Below are 21,483 nucleotides of genomic sequence, written 5' to 3'. Positions count from 1 at the left end.
GAAGGAGAATTGGTTTCAGAATCATGATCAGGATTCAAGTTGTGTCTTGGACACATACTGGTCTAGCCCTGGCAAGTTACTTGACTTCTCAATACCGTACATTTACTCTCCGTTGACATTGAAAGTATAAATCTGCATTGATAAAGGAAGTTTACACTTTTGGAAGTTATTTGTATCACTAATGCAGTAAATCGAGTCTCTATCCAGAATTATCAATTAGTAATAGCTCCCATAAATATTTTTGATTATATGACAAATATTGCTTTGTCTTTCTAGTAGAGTGGTATAAGAGCATGTGGCTCATACAGTCATGATGGATTGGAATTTGGGAATTTCCTGTTTGGGCACCCTGCATTGTTCTTATATCTTTTTTATGTTGTAGCATATAAGCTGCTCTTTGCTTTCTATTATATATACAACATTCACACATACAGTGATTATTATTTTCTTTTTCTTCATTTTTTTTTTTTCTTCTCTGAGGCTGGAGTTAACTGACTTGCCCAGGGTCACACAGCTAGGAAGTGTTAAGTGTCTGAGACCAGATTTGAAGTCCTCCTGAATTCAAGGCTGGTGCTCTGTGCACTGCACCACCTAGCTGCCCCTTATTTTCTTTTTTAAAAGGCTCAGTTTTGATGTGTTGGGGAGGGGAAGAAGGAGGGAAAAGAGGAATTATGCAAAACCACTATTAGTTTGCTGTACTAGATAATTACCCAAAAAGTGCTACATTTGGTTTGGTTGATTTCTGACTGCACTGAAGGGCTTATCTCACAAGGGACACCAATCTCTGAATAGGAAGTTTCTCATCTCTGGAAGGATTGAAGCAGAGGCTGATTGGATGACTCTTTATTAGGTAGGCTGTAAAATGAGGCAACCCTACTCTGTGCCAGTCACTTTGCTAAGTGCTTTACATATATTCCTTTGAGAGCATTTATCCATTGAATTGAGAATTGGATTGAATGAACTGGAAGGTTCCTCCTTGACAGCAGATGGTGGCAAGACAATAAGTCTGTCAGAGTTATCTAAATCAGGTACCATCTTACCCTTAGAGCTCTTGTGAACCAAGAGAGTTGGAAAGTTGGACACCAGGAAAGAAATATAGAAGCTGTTTGTAGTTTATAGAATTGTCACTTAAAAAAGTTTTAAAGGGAACATTGTGAAAATTCCCTTTTTCCTCTAGGGTGTAGCTCTGAAGATCTATTTCATAGTGTGACTCAGGAAGGGGATTGTTCATTAGTAGGAGGAGTTTGGGAAAAAGACGGATGTGGTAATTCTTTGCTCTGACTTAGTGTGTTGCAAAAGCCTTGACTGAAGTTAATCATTGTATTTGTATTGCTAATCCACCTAGCAAAGACTGGTGCTTTTGGGAAATAGTTGAGAAATGATTAATTTTATTTACTCTAGCAAACTGATGACCCAATTCCTTAGTTTTGTACAATTGATGTCCCATTGGAAGTCACAAAGTCATTTTCTTTTGGTTCTTAATGAAAAGTGACTATTAAAACTAGAAAAGGCCAGAATAATTAAGTATTTTTTTCATTATTCACATGAGCAGACTAGGTGAGAATTTGAAAATTGTTTCTTCACCATGGTTAGTTTGTTTCTAGTTAAATTTAGCTAGCATTCTTTGACTTGAACTGTTTGACTTCTTAAATGCAGTATTAAGGTATGAGCTAAGACAAGAGACTTGTTAAGGAGAATGAAAACTTAATGTACTAGATAAAACATTTTGTAAATGGGGAAGATTGTCTTTATTACTATCTGTATCCTCAAGAAAACTGAAGGCAGTGTGGAATACTCAGGACTACTGTTTTGATGATGTGGTTTAGGTTCTATCCAACTAAATTTCATTTATGTTTCTGTATTTTGAAATGTGCTCTTTGAGGTAACGGATGACCAGTTGAGACTCTTTTTTTGGGGACAATCTGTAATAAAAGTAATTTTCTTTAAAAAACACTTTAGGGGCAGCTAGGTGGTGCAATGGATAGAGCACCAGCCCTGAAGTCAGGAGGACCTGAGTTCAAATCTGGTCTCAGACACTTAACACTTCGCACTTCATATCTATGTGACCCTGGGCAAGTCACTTACCCTGAATTGCCTCAGTAAAAACACACACACACCCACAAACCCAAAGAAAAACTCCCACACACTTTAAAAATTAAATTCTAGTGAATGGTGTTTTGTTTTTATTGAAATCTGTACTCAAGCATTCATTTTATTAAGATGATAGTTTAAATTTTTTTCTGTTTATTTTTTGTTATTTAGGGAGCAGATCAGTATTTGCGATATATATTATTTGGTTGTTGCAGAAGAACATTTTGGGCCAGATTTAAGCTGGAATGTTAGTTATTAGTGAGGTCTTCACCAACAAAGGTTAAGCCATTATTTTTCTTCTTGGATTTTGTAGTGACTTTCTATGCCAAAGTAGATATTTGTAGCACATTAGAGGTGCTCTGGGCCCACATGATAGGTGGCCAAGTCATTCCTATTCTGAAAGGATAAAGATTCTTGGTACGGTTTGTACTTTGGCTTGATTTTCCCATATGGATCCAGCATGGCAGAGGACTTCAGTTGGCCAGCAGAGAACATGAAGACTGGGAAAAGGAATTGGATGGAATCTCAGATTGGACATAATTGGGTAACTAGCCAAGGTTTGAAAAACTGGCATAGTCAAGAATGATTTTCCCAGAAGGCAGAGCTAGGAACAATACAGAGAAAGCTGGTGGATTTAGGTGATGACGATAATGCTGCAGAAATAAGATGGGCTTCTTGGGAGATGGTGGGTTTCCTGGGCATATTAAAGGACTTTACACCAAGATTGAATGATCACTTGTCAACTGTGTAGAGGTTTTTGGTCAGTTCCTGGTGAGGAATGGGACCTTCCAGACTTCTAACTCCCACAACTTGTATTCTGTATTTTAAAACAGTTCATGTGTTCAGAAGTTGGCTGAGGATCTACCTAATCAGTTGTAGTAAGTGCTGATACAACAGTAGTAAGTTGTAGTAAGTAAGTATGAATATAGAACTTCTCCTTCTGGTTGTCTTGTAAGCAAATACTAAGGGAATGTCTTTATAAGGGATTTGGCTGATTTGGGGTTCCCACAATCTGGTCATAAAACATGGCCAAGGTTGCAACCTTGCCTTCATTTGCTGCTCTAAAGACTTCTATGTCTCTCGAAAGTTTTCGAAGTGCTTTACAAATACCTCATTTCACCATAGACCAATACATGTTAAATATGTTAAAGTATATGTTAAATACAATATATGTATACATATTTATACTGTTACCTTGTTGCACAAGAAGTATCAGACTTTGAAATAATGTACAATTAACCTGTGAAGGAAATAAAAAATGCTGGTGGACAAAAATAGAGGGGCCAGGGCCTTCCTAGTCATGTTTAGGCTTTCACATTCTTGTTCCCCAGGGGCAACTAGGTGGTACAGTGGATCCTGTGTGAGGTCTGGAGTCAGGAAGACTCATCTCCCTAAATTCAAATCTGGCCTCAGACACTTATATATGTGATCCTGGGCACTTATTTAACCCTACTTGCCTCAGTTGCTTAGCTGTAAAATGAGCTGAAGAAGTAGATAACAAAGCACTTCAGTATCTTTGTTAAGAAAATCCCCATCAATATTGATGGATGTGACTTTCCAACGAGACTTGCCATCTGCACCCAGAGAGAGAACTGTGGGAACTGAGGGTGGATCACAACATAGGATTTTCATTTTTTTGTTATTGTTTGCTTGCATTTTGTTTTCTTTCTCATTTTTTCCCTTTTTGATATGATTTTTCTTGTGCAGCAAGATAATTGTATAAATATGTATACATATGTTGGATTTAATGCATAGTTTAACATGTAAAACAACAAAGGGGGGGGATTTGGAACACAAGGTTTTGCAAGGATCCATGTTGAAAAAATATCCATGCATATGTTTTGAAAATAAAAAGGTTTAATAAAAAGAAAGCCCCCAAATAAAATCAGAGTTGTATAAAACTGAAAAAACCGATTGAACAACAATTTTTGAAAGTTGAAAGTTCAAGGAAGAATCGGGGTCATGGTATAGGAATGAAATCTGAAGAAAAAAACCCTAGTATCATTACTTTAAAATTAAATGTCTGTGAAATTCATTTTTGATAATACTATACCAAGTGTTTTATCTAGCATTAGCTATTTATAGTCTTAACTGTTTCCAGCTCTCTAGGATGGGTAGTTTATGGACAGGATCACCAGAAGTTACTATTAATTTATCATATTTTCCCCACATGCTATACATCTTCTTTTCCTTTTCTTAAACTTCTTCCTTTATTACATATTACTTTTTTGAATTGTTCAAGATTTAAGTTGCTTTTTAATAACTTGTTTTGTGCTTAGTGCCTGTGTTTGTGGCTGTTAGTATGTGGAGGCGTTTCTTTCCCTTAGTTCCTTTTGATCATTTGTTCTCTTCTTTTTCTCCCATAAACGTTTTCAATCACTGATCTTCACCATGTATAAAATTATAATTTTCTGGCCTTTGAAGGACACTTCAGTACTTAGAACAGATTCTCATTATAACTACATGCAGGAGATAGCATTTGCTATATAGTGTTTTGTGTACCAGGATTGACATATTTCGGCCATTTCAGAGAATTCTGCAAATTCTGATTAGTTATGATGGTTATCGCCCTGAGGGACTCTGAAAATCATCCTCATATGATCTAGGAGCATTGGTTGTCATCTTTGCCACTGCTTGCCAGGACAATTCACTTTTGACCCTCAGCTTTACTGCTTAGAAAATGGAGATAATATTGTTTTTTGGTTGGCCTACCAGGAAAATCTTTGTGTTTCTATTAATTCTCAGACTTATTCTTCAAGGACCTGTGGTTTCATCAGCCTTGGTACTCCGTTCACTTGCTTACAAGAAGTCCATAGTCCTACAGGCCCTATTATTGTCATTTATTGTGATTGTTGTAATTTGGGTACTGTGATGTAAACCTTTGCTTTGTGGCTGATCATCAGGTGATGAACCCAAACTTGTTAAGTTCTTTGCCCAATTCACTTCCAGGCCCAGTGAGGATGGTGAAGGGAAAAATAATTTGGAGTCTGACTGACAATACCTAAGATTCAATATAGATATTGCTTCTTTTTGGTTGGGGTAGAGGCAGTTGTGGTTAAGTGACTTGGCTAGGGTCACATAGACAATAAGTGTCTTGAGAGACTGGATTTGAATTCAGATGGTCCTGCTTTCAGGGTCAGTGCTCTATTCATGACTCCACCTATGTGCTCTGGACATTGCTTCTTATTCCTTGTGGGTTTGGATAAGTTACCTTACTACATTACATTTCAGTATTCTCATTTTTTAAATGAGAAGGTTCTAAGGTCCCATTGGTATGGTAGACTCCTGCCCTCCTAGAGAGCCGTGGTGAAGATTTAAATGGAATGAACCTTTTTTTTTTTTTTTTTTTTTTTTTTTTCCATTAGGATTTCAGATTACTCAGTTGATGGATCCTGTTGTATTTAGGTGTGTTCATTGAATTAACAGCTCTTAACCCATCGGTGTCTTCTTTCTCCTCCCCCCCCCCAATTGAAAATAGGACAGGTTTTATGAATTTAGCCAGGTGTTAAGATGTCTTTTATAGAACTTCCTGGGACAGCTTCATGGGGGGGGGGACTACACTTTTTTTTCAGACAGAACTTGGTATAAATTTCTACAAGTTTATTTTTATTAACTCTTCAAGGTGGGTTTTAATACTCCTTTAAGGTCGATTAACTTCAAGGTGGGTTTTAATACTCCTTTAAGGTCGATTAAACTATTACAGATATACTATATTACCTCACAATGTTTAGCTTGTCGAAATAAGAAGGAAACAACAATACAGAAGGTGCTAGCAGGTGTCTTGTATTATATTTGATTTAGTGAGATTTGGTCACTAGTAGGACAGACCCCACCTGGCAGTATTATTGCTTAACACAGGTATGTTACCAGTCCGTTACTTCAACTGGTAGAGTAATTGATAAAGCCTAGCCATGTTGGTCAAATCCCTTCCCCTGCTTGGGGCCTCCATTTCCTCATGTACACAATGAGAGAGATTAAATTTGAGCTTTCATAGAGTAAGCATTTCTGATCAATATCTAGTTTTCAGTGAATCCAGGCAGCAGAGACAGGCTGTCTTTAAGAAAGTTTTGGCTTTGGAGGGAGCTTTTAATGAGTTTTGCTTCATGGGATCCTTTGCTTTGATTTTTTTACATAGGGATTTAATACATTTCTCAAATTTGTCCTTCCTTTCACAGATCCTTCTCATGTTGGAAAAGGAAATTGCTTAAAGAAAAATAAAGTTTGGGTAAATTGCTGTTGCCTTTCTCTTTTTCCCTTTCTCCCTTCTTAACCTTAGTGAGCTTCATTTTAATTAGCACATTCAGAGTGAAGCTGGTCCTATAGTGCAATGGTTGGCAGAATTTATCATCTCAGATTAGTTGTTCATAGAAAGAGAAGGAAATGGAGAAAAAGATAACCTGAAGCCTTTTGGCGGTTTGATTGCTAAGGACACTTGAATCCAAAATGCTAGTATAATTTTTATCTTGTTTCACCAGAGCAGCTAAGGAGTCATTTAGTGTGGCAAGCGGCCCCCTCCCCCCCCCCCCCCATTTTGACCTGGTCGATTTGGGGGAGAGGCTTCAGAAGAGTTGGAGCTGCAAGGAAAAGAAATTCAATTTGTAGGCCTAACACAGTGGCCTCAGATTAGGTTTGGAACAGAAAGAAAAGGGCATTTTTGATCTTTGTGTTCTAAACACCTCTCACTGGTGTCTTCACTTATAGTAGGCTGCCCCTTAAGAAAGACTAATGGAATTAAGAGAGCACTCTGGTGGGAGTTGTTACAGAGAGGCTGTTTTATTCTTTTCTTACCTTCCTTAGCTAGCCCCTGAAACCACCCTGTGGTATTAGAACCTCTGAGACTGCCATCTTTATAAAAGGTCATAGAGTCTATGGTACCCCTTTTCATTTAATTGTGTTTGGCTCCAAAATTATTCCAAATACACATACCACCTCTGTTGCTATTCTTGGGGCATATTTTTGATTGCTTTAAGAGTGGAATATAGTCATTGGAGATATGTCTTCCAATTTTACATTGAAATGCTATTGTATTAGAGAAGTCATGTGTGTATTAAGTTGTTTCATTAATGTGTCTTATAAATAATGCAGTTCACTCTAGATTAGATGACATGAAGCAATGTAGCTTTCTGGGAATGTAGCCAAGAAAGATGTAGTTGAGGTTAGTAATGGAACTGGCTTGGTCCCTACTTTGGACATGAAATGTTGGGGGGGGGAAGATGATAGTGGGGAGAACATAATAACTAATGGACATTAGGGTAATGGAATAGGAAAAGTCTTTCATGCTGTTAATTGAGGCTGTTCTTTGATAAGTTCCTAAGACAACTTCTTCAGGAATGAATTTAATAACTGCCTTTGATTATACAACCAGACTCAGTTGAGCAATCAAATTGCAAAAATATTTAGAATTTTCCACTTATTTAAACTTGGATGTCATTATTATTAGTGCAGCATTTATAACAAATCAGAATAACCAAATCTTATCTCATTTCCCCACTCAAAATCCAATGCCCTAGAAAACATCCATCTTATAATAGAGAATAAATTAATGCGCATTGTTTTAATGGTCACTTTTAACCATCGAGACATAGTATGAAAAGGTGGTATTTCTTCCTGGCCCAAAAATAATATCCTTTCATACCTCCTATGCAAATCTTATAAAGAAAAAGGTTTATATAATAATAGATTGAAAATCTACAACAAATGATAAAATTTTAATTTATTTCAATTATTGTTTTTTGGACTTAGCTATTTTTTGGACTTTTTGACTTTGTTGTCAAATTTGTTTTTGCATAAATTTCTATCACATGCATTTTTCTCCAACAGAAAAGTTTGGATTTGAGCATCAAAGGCATATTTACAATTTTGTGATGAACTGCTGCCTTAATGATTGATAAATTCAGAAAATCTATTGGTGTTCTGTCCGCTGGTGTAGGTGACATCTCATCCATTGTTTCTCAACTTGTGACATTCTTGTTCATGACTTTCCGTAAATCTTTCTATAAAATCTTCCAATATACTGGGTGTGTGTGGAGAAACTTAACCTGGTATTAAAAGCTGAACTTGTGCCACAGGATTATCAGCTACTTAGAACTCATTATTCAGTGTATGTAAAGTTTTATAATAGAATTTTAGGTTTCCCCAGTATATTTTGAATTAAAGTTTTTTTTTTTTTTTTTTGAAAGTCAAATTGATTTATTTCTATAAAATGAGGAAGACTTTGGTGAAAGAGAACAAGTGTAGGTAAATTGTGACTGGAGTGTAAATTGGCAGGAAGGAGCATTGGGCATGTTAGAGGAAAGCCTGGCAGAAATGTCTGGAGGGGAAAAGGATGACTTGAAAATATGTGCACATCTATGCATAATGAAAGGAAAAAAAGTTGTCTGGAATCTGTTTTGTAAACACTTAGAAATAATGGTGTTCACCTGGAGAGGAAGCCAAACCAAGTGGCTCTTGGGCTTTGCTGCTGAAGAAAGACCCAAGTGCCTCCTCAAGTGTAAAAAATGACATCTTATCTCTGTCCTGTGCCTATCTACATCTTTGTTAAACATTAGAGATGATGAAATAACAAGTATTATTTTTGATCCTGGTTATTTAAATTTTATTTTTGGAAGCAATTGGAGTTAAGTGACTCTGCAAAGATCACACAGCTAGTAAGTCTTAGGTCCTCCTGCCTTTAGGGCTCAGGCTCTTTCCACTGCCCCTTCTAGTTATTTGTTAAATTACTCTTTATTAGAGGTTTGGATGCAAAAATTGATTCTGAGTTCATCTTTGTTTCCCAGTGCTATGCAAGAGCTCTTGAATAATGTTGCCATCTTTCTCAGTCTCTGACATTGTTATTAGTTTCTTTGTCCCTCTCAATTTGTCTTTTTTCTCACATATTACATATATCTGATTGTTCTTTGATTCAAAAATCCATCCTTCCATCATCTTAAGAACTAGTGTTCTTAGAACACAGATTGTCTATTGCTAGCTAATTTTGTTCAGTAAACATTTACTAATGTCAGCAAGGCACTAGGGATACAACTCCAGACATAAAAAATTTGAAAAATGAAAGAGGGAGCAAGAGGTATCCCAAGTGTAAAAATATGCTGTTAAATGGTGAGAAATGGGGCAGTGGAGGTTTTAGAGCCCTGCCTTCCACTCAGAGGGTCTAATCACAAAGGCATAGGGTGCTCATGAAAGGCAGTCACCAAAGAGTCACCAAGGCTGATTAAATCTGGCAGGGTAATAAGATTTCCCAAGGGTGAATTCTTTGAACTGAGAAATCAGAGGTGCAGATATCCCAGGGGACAGTGTTGGGTGCTTATTTCCAGCTTTGACCAAAATGATGATGGCATTAGGAAGATTATACAGGAAATATATTTGTGAAAAGTGGGAGAGCATGGACGAAAGGCATTATGAATAGGTTGTGATCTGCACCGGAGAGGGAATAATAATAATTGATAAGATGAGAGATCATTAAGCGTTAATGGGATCTGCTGATATTGACCAGCCAGCTAATAGACATAGCTACCATTTCATTTTCCAGGGAGGAATTGACAGTGAATTGAAAACACCAAGATCTGGCTAAAAAGTGCTTACTATGTGTTGACATTAGAAGTCTTGTTCTCTTAAGGACACCAGTAAGAGCCACTAATTTATTTCAAAGCACTGTTTCTAGAAGGCTTATAAAGAAGTTTAGAACATAAATATTTTACCTGGAAGGAACAAGTTATTTAAACCATAGCATCTTACCTGGGTTTGTTTACTAGATCTCTTTGGACCCTGAGGGAATAGGACTTAGGTTAGTCAGATTTTAATGGAAGGCATGAATGAGGTCATGATCATGGCAGTTGCTTGGAGGAAAAAAAAAAACCCAAAAAACAACAAAAAACCCACCTCTAAGTAGAGAGGTCAGAGGTCAGAGTTTGTTATAAAAAGAATTTAGCAGAAGAAATTTACATTTGTGATTGTGATTTTGAATACTCATACTTCTGTGATGGTGGCTTGTTTTGTTCTTTAATGGAACTAAATAATTCTGATGCCTATCTAGACAGAAAGTTTCTAGTATGTTCATTGATGAAAAGTTTTAACAAATGGCTCTCGTTCTATTATAATTTCATTTATGACTCCTTCCACTTGCATTTCCAGAAACTGCACAGTGTCTTGATTCTCCAACATATCTAGTCAGTCTTTCCCTGTCTCCCGAGCTTGAGTTGGGTCTACAGGCAATCTCACTTAGTTCTATAATTTCCCAGAGATTTATCTTCAGACCTATTTTTCTCTCCCAAAATCCTGTTTGTTTCTTCTTACAGTAAGATATTTCTTCCTTGGTAACCTCCTCCTTCCCCAACTCCCCCTCATTCCTCATTCAGGGTGTCTAAAACAGATTTTTCAAAGATTTTTTTTTATTTGATTTTTCATTTTTATTTTTGTCAGTGGTATCACTACTCATCTAGTCTTCCATGTTTAAAACCTTGTTGTTATCTTTGATTCTTTTTTTTTTTGGTCAGTTTTTCACTTGTGAAAATCCCCTCCTCCCCCCAATTCTGCCACTACCCTAATATAGACTCTTCTTACTTGCTGATACTATAGAAGTAACTCTGTTATATGAATTTATATGAATAATGGTCTCTACCCTCTTTCCTCTTCTCATCCTTCCAAAAAAAGGAAGGAGGGGGAAAAGAAACCTTTATAGTACTGTCAGAATAATCTTTATGCAGAGTCACAGTCATGTCACTCACTTATTCTTGCCTATTGGGATAAAGTTCAAACTTTGCTTTGGCTTTTATTTTCAAAACATGCATGGATACTTTTTCAACTTTCATCCTTGCAAAACTTTGTGTTCCAAATTTTTTCCCTCCCTTCCTTCTACCCCCTCCCCTAGATGGCAAAAAATCTATGTTAAATATGTACATTTCTTCTATACATAGTTCCACAAATATACTGCAGAAGAAAAATCAGATCAAAAAGGGAAAAAAATGATAAAGAAAACAAAATGCATTTGCTTTGGCCTGGCCCAAATCTGCTGTTATCCTACGTCTTCATTGTTCTCATTGTTTGCCCCTAGAGTATATTGTGGTTGGGGCTGCTCGTGGGGCATCTTCTCTGTCTCCATCTGTTACAGAATTATATTCTTTAGTCTAATCCCTTGTTGGAACACAAGACTCTGTACATCTATTATAGGTGTTTCCCCCATCTCTGGGTAGATGCTGATGGACACAAGCTGGTGATGTTGAACTGAATTAAATTTTTTAACGCTCTACAATAAGGAGTGGCATCAAGTTTTGAATGATCATGTATTTGCTTGTTACTGTGCAAGTTATAACAGTAATCTCATTGTTCTCCAGTTTATGGGATACACCTATGAACCTGGAAGAAGAGAAAGGGATCCAAATTATTCTGCTACTTTCATGAGTATCTCCTAAAACTTCCCTAGGTAACAGTTTATCTCCTCAGTATTTGATCCATGAGTTGAGAATGGACAGAATAATATAGTACCACTGTCTTGTCTTTTTCTTTCCTTTTCTGTCAAGGCAATTGGGATTAAGTGACTTGCCCAGTGTCACATAGCCAAGAAGTGTTGTGTCTGAGGCCAGATTTGAACCAGGTCCTCCCGATTCAAGGTTGGTGCTCTACCAACTACACCAACTAGCTGCCCTGCCACTATGTATTTTCATAGTACATTTTTACAGTGGTAAAGCTCTCCTAATTTTGTCCTCAAAAATACACAGTAAATAACTAGAATTGTGAAATTGTTATTCCGTGAGAAATGATAGTCACATAGCTAGGTAGTTACAAAACTTGGGTTAGAGCCCAAGAGAGAGTTCTTCACCTTTATAACCTCAAGAAAAATTTTCTCTTAGGAATCAAAACTCACCATTAAAAAGGACAGCTAGGTGGCGCAGTGGATAGAGCACCAGCCCTGAATTCAGGAGGACCCGAGTTCAAATCTGATTTCAGACACTTAACACTTCCTAGCTGTGTGACCCTGGGCAAGTCACTTAACCCCAGCCTTAAAAAAAAAAAGAAAAAAAAGAAGTTTATAAAACTCACCATTAAAATTGCTTAAGTCACTTAATACATTTTCTCTTTCTAAGGAGAAGAAGAATTGTTATTTGCTACCCATTTTGGTATTTATATTCAATTGGGGGGGATATTTTATGGTCTTTTACGTTAAGGAATTAAGAGAAATCATTCTTACCTTTATTTTTGAATTTGGATACAAAATTCTTGAGCTGAAAAATTTTCAGTTTTAAAAGTATATAACAAGTTCTTATCTTGTTTTAGCATAGTATTAATAATTGTTTTAAAGTTTTAAAACAATGAAATTGAAATATGCCTGAGATTGAATATTTGTTTTTAGCTCTAGATCTGAGGCAATAACTGTTGCTATGCTATTGTCATTTAACATTAGCAGTTGTTTTTTGTTGGGAGATGTCATGTTTCTTATAGACCTTCAAGAATGTCTACTCTCTGTTTCTGTTCCATAGTGGCAAGTCTCATTTATATCCCAGCAGCATGTGAGGCATATTTTGGAGTCACACTTAGAATAAAGTTTGTGAATAAACAACTCTCCTGTTATCCAAAAGGCTTTTTTTTTTTTTTTTCTATGTTTGCATAGAGAGAAAAGTATGTGTTTTCATGTTCTTTTGTTTTCAAACTAAAGAAAATAAACTTGCTGAACAAAAGTTAGCTAAAACCCATCCGTCAATCTCTGAGGAAGTTCTACTTAGCTGGGGAATTTAGCTTGGGGGGAACTGAGATTATAAACACCTGAGGTTGAGTAGGAAGTATGAGGAAAATCCTACTGTCTCTCTGTGATTGCAGTTTCTGCAAGAGAAGCATAGAATTGTTGTGACCTTGGGAGTTTATTTTACAAGGACCATATAGTGACCATATTTTAAGTCAGTCTCTTAGCATTTATTAAGTATCTTTGATGTGCCAGGCAGGCTAAATGCTGGTGATACAAAGAAAGGCCAAGGGCACTCCCTGTTCACAAGGAACTCACAGTTTAACAAGGGAGACAACATGTAAACAGCCATGTACAGACAAGGTGTAGACATGGTCTGTTAAAAATAATCCACAGAGGGAAAGTACTAACTTTAAGAGGGTCTAAGAAAAGCTTCATACAGAAGATGGGCTTTTAGTTGGGACAAGGATTCCTGAATAATTTCTAATACGCATTTTTGCAGTGTGTAATGATGAAGTATTCAAATTTGAGTTTGGTTGGAACTGAATGAATATATGAATTTAGTGTCTTTTAAAAAAAGTATAAAGGATTTTAAAAAGTACCTAGAGTGGTTTGAAAATAAAAAAGAATTTACAAAAGAGGTTTCCCTAAAGAACACTATTTACTTTGTATTAGCCAAGGACCAGAAGTAACTTAGTGGTGTTTGAAAAGATCTCAGTTTTTCAATGAGATCATTGTTTGGCATATAATAATGAATTAAACTGGCATGAAGTTTGTAAAACACCTATGTATGGTCACAGCTTTTATTTTAAGGACAATATTGTGAAACCTTGTTTTCAATCCCTTTGTTTCAGTTGTTAGGTTAATCATTTTTCCATTAGACCTTCATAATTCTTAACTTTTAAAGATTTATTATATTATCTGTAAAGGAAACATGAATCTTCAGTTGAAGTGGTTTCATGAACTGACAGATTCTCTCCTCCACTTGTATATTGTTTCAAAATTTTAAAAGTTCCTGTTGGAAAATGCCTATTCTTTCATTTCTCTGGCATGGATTTATGGATTATTATTAATACATTGGCTTTTGTCTTTTTTCCCCAGATATGGACGTGTTGAAAGTGTCAAAATTCTCCCTAAAAGGGGATCTGAAGGTGGAGTGGCTGCCTTTGTGGATTTTGTGGACATCAAAAGTGCTCAGAAGGCTCACAACTCAGTCAACAAAATGGGTGATAGAGACCTACGGACGGATTATAATGAACCAGGCACCATTCCGAGTGCTGCTCGGGGATTGGATGATACAGTTTCCATAGCATCTCGTAGTAGAGAGGTTTCTGGGTTCAGAGGAGGTGGTGGAGGGCCTACTTATGGCCCCCCGCCATCACTTCATGCACGGGAAGGACGCTATGAGCGGAGACTTGATGGGTAAGTTCCAAGGTTACACTAGGCAGGTATTTTGTATTTGATATGGTGAGAAACACAAACTCCTGTGTAGGGGCCCCAGATGGATTTAAAGTTTGGGCATTCTCTATGTTGGGTTTGGAAACGGAATTGATTACTCTCCCAGTGGCTGGTGTCTTGTGGAGTCGTGAAGGATGTTTTCCAGCAGCTGGTTGGATATCAACTCTTGAGCTTTGGTGGTGGAAGATTTCCTATGGCAGCACAATTACTGGAGTTACCTTTCTTCTAGAGCTGATGATTTCCTTTTCTTGGATAATGTTAAGGCCTTCCTGGGATGTATATCTACGACATGATGGAGCTATTTGGGTTACTGCTTATGTTCCAGTTCCTGTGGAATATCTTTGGAATATTACAACCTACAGCTTCTTGGAGAATTTGATGTCTGGTTCTCATTTCTCACACCCTACAGTTCACATATTAATTGGATTGTCAACCCCCCTTCCCCCCCCCCCAGAAATTTAAGGAAGTTGCAATGCTGCAACAGCTTGGATTCTACAAACAACGTTTTAGACCTGCAAACATGTAATTGGATGGAGAAGAGAGAAGGCATTTGGATCTACACAATTTCCAAATGATTGGAATTATATTTTTTTGCTGGTATGAGAAAAAAATGAGATGATGGATGTTCCTAAATCTTGGAATTATAGCAGTTTATCCTTTAAATGCTGGAGTAAGATCCATGGCTTCGCTTTTATGGAATGGCGTGCAGTCAAGACTTCACTAGCCCAGGGGGAGAGGATTACTATCTAGTTTCTTAAGCGGGTTGCTGCACAGTTAAAGGTATTTTAGCTTTAAGGACTTGGTGATAATCAATTTGTGGATTTGTTTGTCAGAGGCGGACTTCTGACCTGCAACGATGCATTTCCCATCCATTTGGGTATTTCTTCCAGCTGCTTGTTTAAGACAGGGGTGGAAATTTTTTGATATTTGGATGGAATTATAAATTTGCTATCCCAAGAAAGAAGCCTGGGTTTGAGAATTACAGTCTGTCTGGGACTACTTGCTTCCAATGGATTTTTTTTTAAATTTTAATTTTTTTTTTTTTTTTTTTTTGGTCTTGTTACTAAGATTTTTTTTCTTGGTTCATCTAAATATTATTTGACACCCTTGCCCCTTAAGAAGGTGGATTACCCCCATAAGAGGGGCCAAAATTGGGAAAGTTATGTTCACAATTCTCTCCCTAGATTTAATTGGGATTATAGGTCGTGTTTCCACACTTGAAAAAGGTTGGTATGTCCTGCCCTATGTATTAGACCCTCTCCTAACCCAAGTCAAACTCTCTTTCCACTAACTCTAGTAGTACTTAGTACTAATAGATAAATCACAAAAGCACTGTAGCCAGTAGATTTTCAGCTCTGCTAGCTCTCATGCCTGTCTTCTGTGTCCTTTTTAATGGATGAGGACTTTTTATGTCAGCTCTAACCCTTTTAAAAATATTGCTTCTGTTACACCATTAAATCAATTAGCTCTTACCAAATCACATTTGGTAGGGTTGCTAAATGCACATATTTATAAATTGTTGATACTGAGCCTTCAAAAACATTGATGATCAGATTTTGAAATATCTTAAAATGCCTGAGTTGTAAGTAGTTACTAAAGGGAGGACACAATGAATTTTTAAGTTGGAAGGACTTTATGGTATTTTTTATTTTTCATTTGGCTGTTTTTGGGAAGCCAGAAAATGTTATAACAGACTTAAGCATGGGACTGCTTCTCAGTGAAGCAAAGGATAAGAACAAAGGTTAGAGAAAACTAGCATGGAAAAGACCGCCCTCGTCCTGGAGGCCTTTGTACAGAGAGTAGAAAGTTAGCCTGCCAAGCACTCATCGGGAAGAGTCCAATTCTACTGTCTGATTTCATGTTCCCTTTAAATAGGGGTGCACCCTGAGTGTGGCAGTTGAAGAGGAGAAACTCAGCTCGCTAGTTATGTTGGGAAGGAAGGGCTAGGCAGTTGGGCATACATGGCACAGTGAGCAGAGGATAGGGGGTATCGTGTGAAGGCAAGGGTTGGAGCCTCAAGGTTCCCACACCCATCAAAGCCCTGTGACCCTCTAGGTGCCATTTTCTCCACATCCCCGGATTGTTGTGAGGATTGAGTGAAATAATGCATGAAGGACTTTGTGAAGCTTTCAGAGCTCTAGATAAAGGCCAGCTATTTCTATCACTCACTAAGACTATCACTATCCTCAGTGAATTACTGTCATTGTAGCAACTGAGAATTAATGCATTCTTAAAGATCTGTAGAAAGACAAAGAAGAAATGATGTTTATAAAATTGGAATATTAAATTTTAACATTAATGCTAAGTACACGGGACTATTTCAAATTGTGCATACTTTTTATTTAACCCTCAACAATTTATCATTAAGTACCTATGTTTTTAGTTTAGAGACATTCTTACTGGATATACCATTTCTTAAATTAGAATATGGAAGTTATTAAAATACTTTCAGTATTCTCACCTTAGAGAGTTTGACAAGAACAAAGATTAAGAAAACGTTTTTCAGAAATACCAACTGAACACAACCATTAAGTGAACTTCACATTGGAAGTTTTGTTTTTAAATTAACTTGTCAGCATTAGAGACTGGAGAAGCCTTCGGTCATAACTATTTCAACATTAATATTGCACAGAACATGTTTTATTCACCCATCATTTTAGAATCTAGACTTTTATGAGACTGTTCATGAGTTAATATTCTTTGGCCTTAGCAATTGACACATTCTAGTGATGTTGGTAACTGGAGAATTTTCCTAGAAGGATCCAGTGGCCCCAAGAAGTCAAGCTGTAGTGGCTTTCTTAAAAATGTGTGTTATGAGATAACTTGTCATTTTCTGGACTTCTTTGTGGGACATTTAACTCTTTGGAAGTGGCTTCTTTTTGCTGGACCATGCTTTGCACCGTGGCTTTCATGGCTGTGGTAAAATGTATCTGTACAATTTGGCACAAAAGAAATATTTGGCAAAGATTTAGAAACAATTTAAACAAATCAGATAACTGTGTGATGCTTCTTAGCTACAATAAAGTAGCCATGTCTTGTTTCGTGCCACCAAGCTTGAAATTAAACAGAGCTGTAGCGGCTCCTTCTGTATGAAACCAAGAATTTTGACAAGTGACACAGTCATAGTCATGAAAGCCCAATATTTGATTAAAATAAAAAGATTGCTGAGCTATATTCTATCTGAAAATATTTGGTGTTAAGTACAATATTCAGCTTGTCAGTGTTTGCTTACGAAGTTAATGCTATTTAAAGAAACCAATTGCCGAGAGGAAGTCAGTGCTGAAGTGAATGTGTTTGCATGACTTGCTTTTAGTTCTGCTTGCCCCTCTCTGATTGATTACATATTTTTCCCCCTCCCAAATGCAGGGCTTCAGATAACAGGGAGCGTGCTTATGAACATAGTGCCTATGGACACCATGAACGGGGGACGGGAGGATTTGATCGGACGAGACATTACGATCAGGATTACTATAGAGACCCTCGAGAGCGGACTTTACAGCATGGGCTCTATTATACTTCTTCTCGGAGTCGAAGTCCAAACCGCTTTGATGCACATGACCCCCGTTACGAACCTAGGGCCCGGGAGCAGTTTACATTGCCCAGTGTGGTACACAGGGATATCTACAGGGATGAGATTACACGGGAGGTACGAGGCAGAAGGCCAGAACGGAGTTACCAGCACAGCAGGAGTCGCTCACCACACTCATCCCAGTCTAGGAATCAGTCTCCCCAGAGGCTGGCTAGCCAAGCGTCTAGACCCGCCAGGTCCCCTAGCGGCAGCGGCTCTAAGAGTAGATCTTCAAGTAGTGATTCACTCAGCAGCAGCAGTAGTACCAGCAGTGACAGGTAGGTTAACCGACAGCCTTCGCGATGGCAGGGGAGCTGTGCAGTCAAACTCACAGCCACTCTCAATGGTCAATGATTGTTAAGGTAATGGGCTTTCGAGAGCACAGTCCGTGGGTTTTACTTCTGGATGATCTATGCAATCGTTTCTTCATTATTCAATGAAGAAAAATCTCAATTGCTGGTGTGCAACTGTTGCTCTCACCATTTCTTTCTAGTACCTGACACGAAATGAGTATTCGAAAAGATTGCTTGATCCTTTCAGTGCTATGAGAGGCTTTGTGGGGTAGTGGACAGTCCCCTGGGCCTGCTTCCCAGGCCCAACTCTGTCGCTCATTAGCTATGAGACCTTGGCAAGTCAGGTGATTTTTCTTTATGCCTTAGTATCCTTATCTCTAAAATGGGGATACTTTTCCAGCCTCTCTCACAGGGCTGAGGTAAACAAAGTCCTCTATTGTGGGAGTGAGGGTCCTGGGATAATGGAATGCTGGGTTTGGTGTCCCAGGACCTAACCCCAGATTCTGGCTGTCACAATTCCTCCTCTGTACCATGAATACGTTAAATCCGATGATCTCAGAGGTCTCCTTCAGCTCTAGAGCTAGGAGCTGATGCTAAATGACCTAGGCCAATGAAGCCTCAAGGTGTGGATTTGAACTTAGGCTATGGAAGGCCGTGCCCTTGGACCATCAGACTCTGAGAGGAGGTTCTAATTCAGCTGGAAAGGCGGCTTCCATTAGCGGTCCATCAGTCTAGACCAAGGATGACCCAGTTTATTTCAGACAGGCTTCTCACCAAAAGGGTGGTCGCTCCGGGATGACATTTTTGGCTACAGCATCTCCAGATACTCCTCCAGGTGTCGACGCTGGCCCTCTGATCTGTCTGTGGGCAGTTGCTTTTGTGAAGTCACAGCTCTTTGGAAAAAGTGTAAGGAGTGGTCAGTGTTTAGCTGGAGAGAACGTTAGCATTGACATTTTGGGAAAGGCAGCTGTCCCACTAGCCCGTCTAGCGGAGACTTGCGTCCAGTGTGGTGATCCAGGGTTGAGATTCTGGGATGCATCTCTCCCCTCTGCTCCCAGGGGTTCTGAACTTTTCACTGATAAGATGTTTATGAAAGGTGGACTGACAGAATTAGATAATGCAAGTACCTTTGTGTTACATTTATCCTCATTCCCTGAAAGGCATATCACAGGGACATCCCTCATGGACATGTAGGTAGTGAAAGTTGGCAGCAGTTTTAACAGCTCAATTAGAGAAGTCCGCTTGAAATGGAAATTGTAGTTTTGCTCTCTAGGTGAGCTGAGGAAGCAGCCTATTTCTCGAATTGAGGAAATACATTTTCATAGATTTTTTAAATTTATATTTAAGAGGTGAAAATTTCAAGGTGTCAGTGCCTTTTGAAAGTTTAGAGTTAGAAAAAAATAAACTGGGAATTGGTTATTACCAGAATTGAAAGTGAAGAAAACCCCAGTTATATCCCAAACTGAAAGGCAGATGGGTCATTGTCTTTACTTATTGAAAGAGCCTGGAGGTGAAGGTAAATGGGGAGAAGAACCCAAACCAGCCTTTTACTTTTGGGTCATTCTCCTTCCTCACCCCAGTTGTAGCCACTTAGCAGAAATGAAAGCTTTTCTGTTATGTATCCTGAAGCTGCTCTTTTTATGTCGCTTCTTATTTCTTTTGTTCATTGACAGGATAAATAAAAATCTGTGTGACGGGTTTTTAACTTATATCATGAACACTTTGGAAATCTGGAGGCCCCCATCTAGCATTCTTTTGCCAGGTAGCTGTGTGACAGTGGGCAAATCTATTTATTTTCTTGGGTCTCAGTTTTCTCAATTCTAGAAGAAAGTAGATGACTTAGAAAGTTTCTTCCTCCCCTCCCCCCCGGAAAATCCTATAATTAAATCCATGCTATTAAAATCTGAAGCCATCTATTTTTCACTACTGGTATTCTCAACATTGGTTAATAGATTTCTAGCCCAGTTAGAGGCATGCATTGACTCTTCTTTCTGCAGTTTAATCCCGTGTTCTGTGGGGTGCCAGAATCCCTCAAGAACAGGGACTAAGTATGGGAGCGGGGTGTTTGGTCTTTTGTCTCCCACCTTGTTCAATACTGAGACAAAGCATTTAGAATGGAGTTTTAGGCTTTAAGATTTACAAAGATTTATTTCATATCTTACCTCACTCGAGCATCCCATTAGCTGAGGATTCAGGCTCTGAGGCTGTGACTTTATTGTAGCCTCCAAATCTTTGAGCCAGTATTCCATCAGATCAGAAACATTTATGAAGCACCTCTGTGCTGGTTCAGGGCTTTCTGAGGCCAACACTCTCCAGACTATGGGGCCATTTTGCCCTTCTGAATAAAGGAGATTGATTGGTCAAAGCGCAAAGTATGAAGTATAAGTGCAAGTGCGGTTAAATATAGCTGAATGTTTAAGGGAAATCATTTGAAGGGTGACCAGTGATTTGTTGTTAAGTGATGACTGACTCTTTGTGACCCCATTTGGCGTTTTCTTGGCAAAGATCTTAGAGTGTTTGCCATTTATTTCCTTTTTCCCTCCACATAGTAGTTTTTTATTTTTTCCCAATTACATGTAAAGATAATTTTCAGCATTAATTTTTTTTGGTAAGATTTGAGTTTCAAATTTTTCTCTCTCCCTTTTCCCCAGGACAGCCAGAAATCCGATATAAATTATACATGTATAGTCATGATTTCCACACTATTCATTCAACATTTCCACACTATTCATGTTGTGAAAGATGAATCAAAACAAAAGAGGAAAAACCAGGAAGAGGCGGGGAGGAACAAGTGAAAATAGTATGGGTTCCATCTGCATCTAAATGGATGTGGATGCATTTCTTTCTCTGGATATGAATCCCTTTTTCTGTTAAGGATTTTTTTGGGATTGGCTTAGATCATTATATTGCTGAGAAGAGCTAAGTCTATCAAAATTGATTATCGAACAGTGTTGATTTTACTGTGTGCAGTGTTCTCTTGGTTTTGCTCACTTCAATCAGCATCAGCTCATGTAAGTCTTTCAGTGTTTTTCTGAAATTTACCTATTCATCTTATAGAACAGTATAGTGTTTCCATTATCCATATGCCATACCTTGTTTAGTCATTCCCCAATTGATGGGCATCCCCTCTCAATTTTCAGTTCTTTGCTACTCTAAAAAGAGCTACTACATGTGGGCCCTTTGCTCTTTTTTATGATCTCTTTGGAATACAGACCCAGTGGTGAGTGATATTGCTGAATCAAAGGCGTGCTCATTTTGTTTGCCTATTGATCGTAGTTGCATATTATTCTTCAGAATATTGGATCAGTTCACAATTCCACTAACAATGCCATTTCCTTTTTGGATCTAATTTTAAAGATGAGAAAACTGAGGCAAGTAGGCTGAAGTGACTTACCCACAGCTGG

General features: G+C 38.0%; 1 protein-coding gene across 5 annotated transcripts in view; it reads left to right on the top strand.

Moving 5' to 3' along the window:
• The window catches only part of SPEN (spen family transcriptional repressor), a 74,761-nt gene that overhangs the window by 9,474 nt on the left and 43,804 nt on the right, over nt 1-21,483 (top strand). For 4 of the 5 annotated variants that reach the window (XM_074306172.1, XM_074306171.1, XM_074306174.1 and 1 more), the window contains exons 2-3: nt 13,862-14,182; nt 17,585-18,064. In XM_074306172.1, coding sequence (XP_074162273.1) covers nt 13,862-14,182; nt 17,585-18,064 — 801 coding nt within the window. The remainder of the gene's footprint in view (nt 1-13,861; nt 14,183-17,584; nt 18,065-21,483) is intronic. The other variant, XM_074306173.1, reaches the window with a different exon arrangement.

This window comes from Sminthopsis crassicaudata, chromosome 3 (assembly GCF_048593235.1).
Source record: "Sminthopsis crassicaudata isolate SCR6 chromosome 3, ASM4859323v1, whole genome shotgun sequence".
Classification (NCBI taxonomy): Eukaryota; Metazoa; Chordata; class Mammalia; order Dasyuromorphia; family Dasyuridae; genus Sminthopsis; species Sminthopsis crassicaudata.
This window is presented reverse-complemented; position numbering and strand designations above follow the sequence as displayed.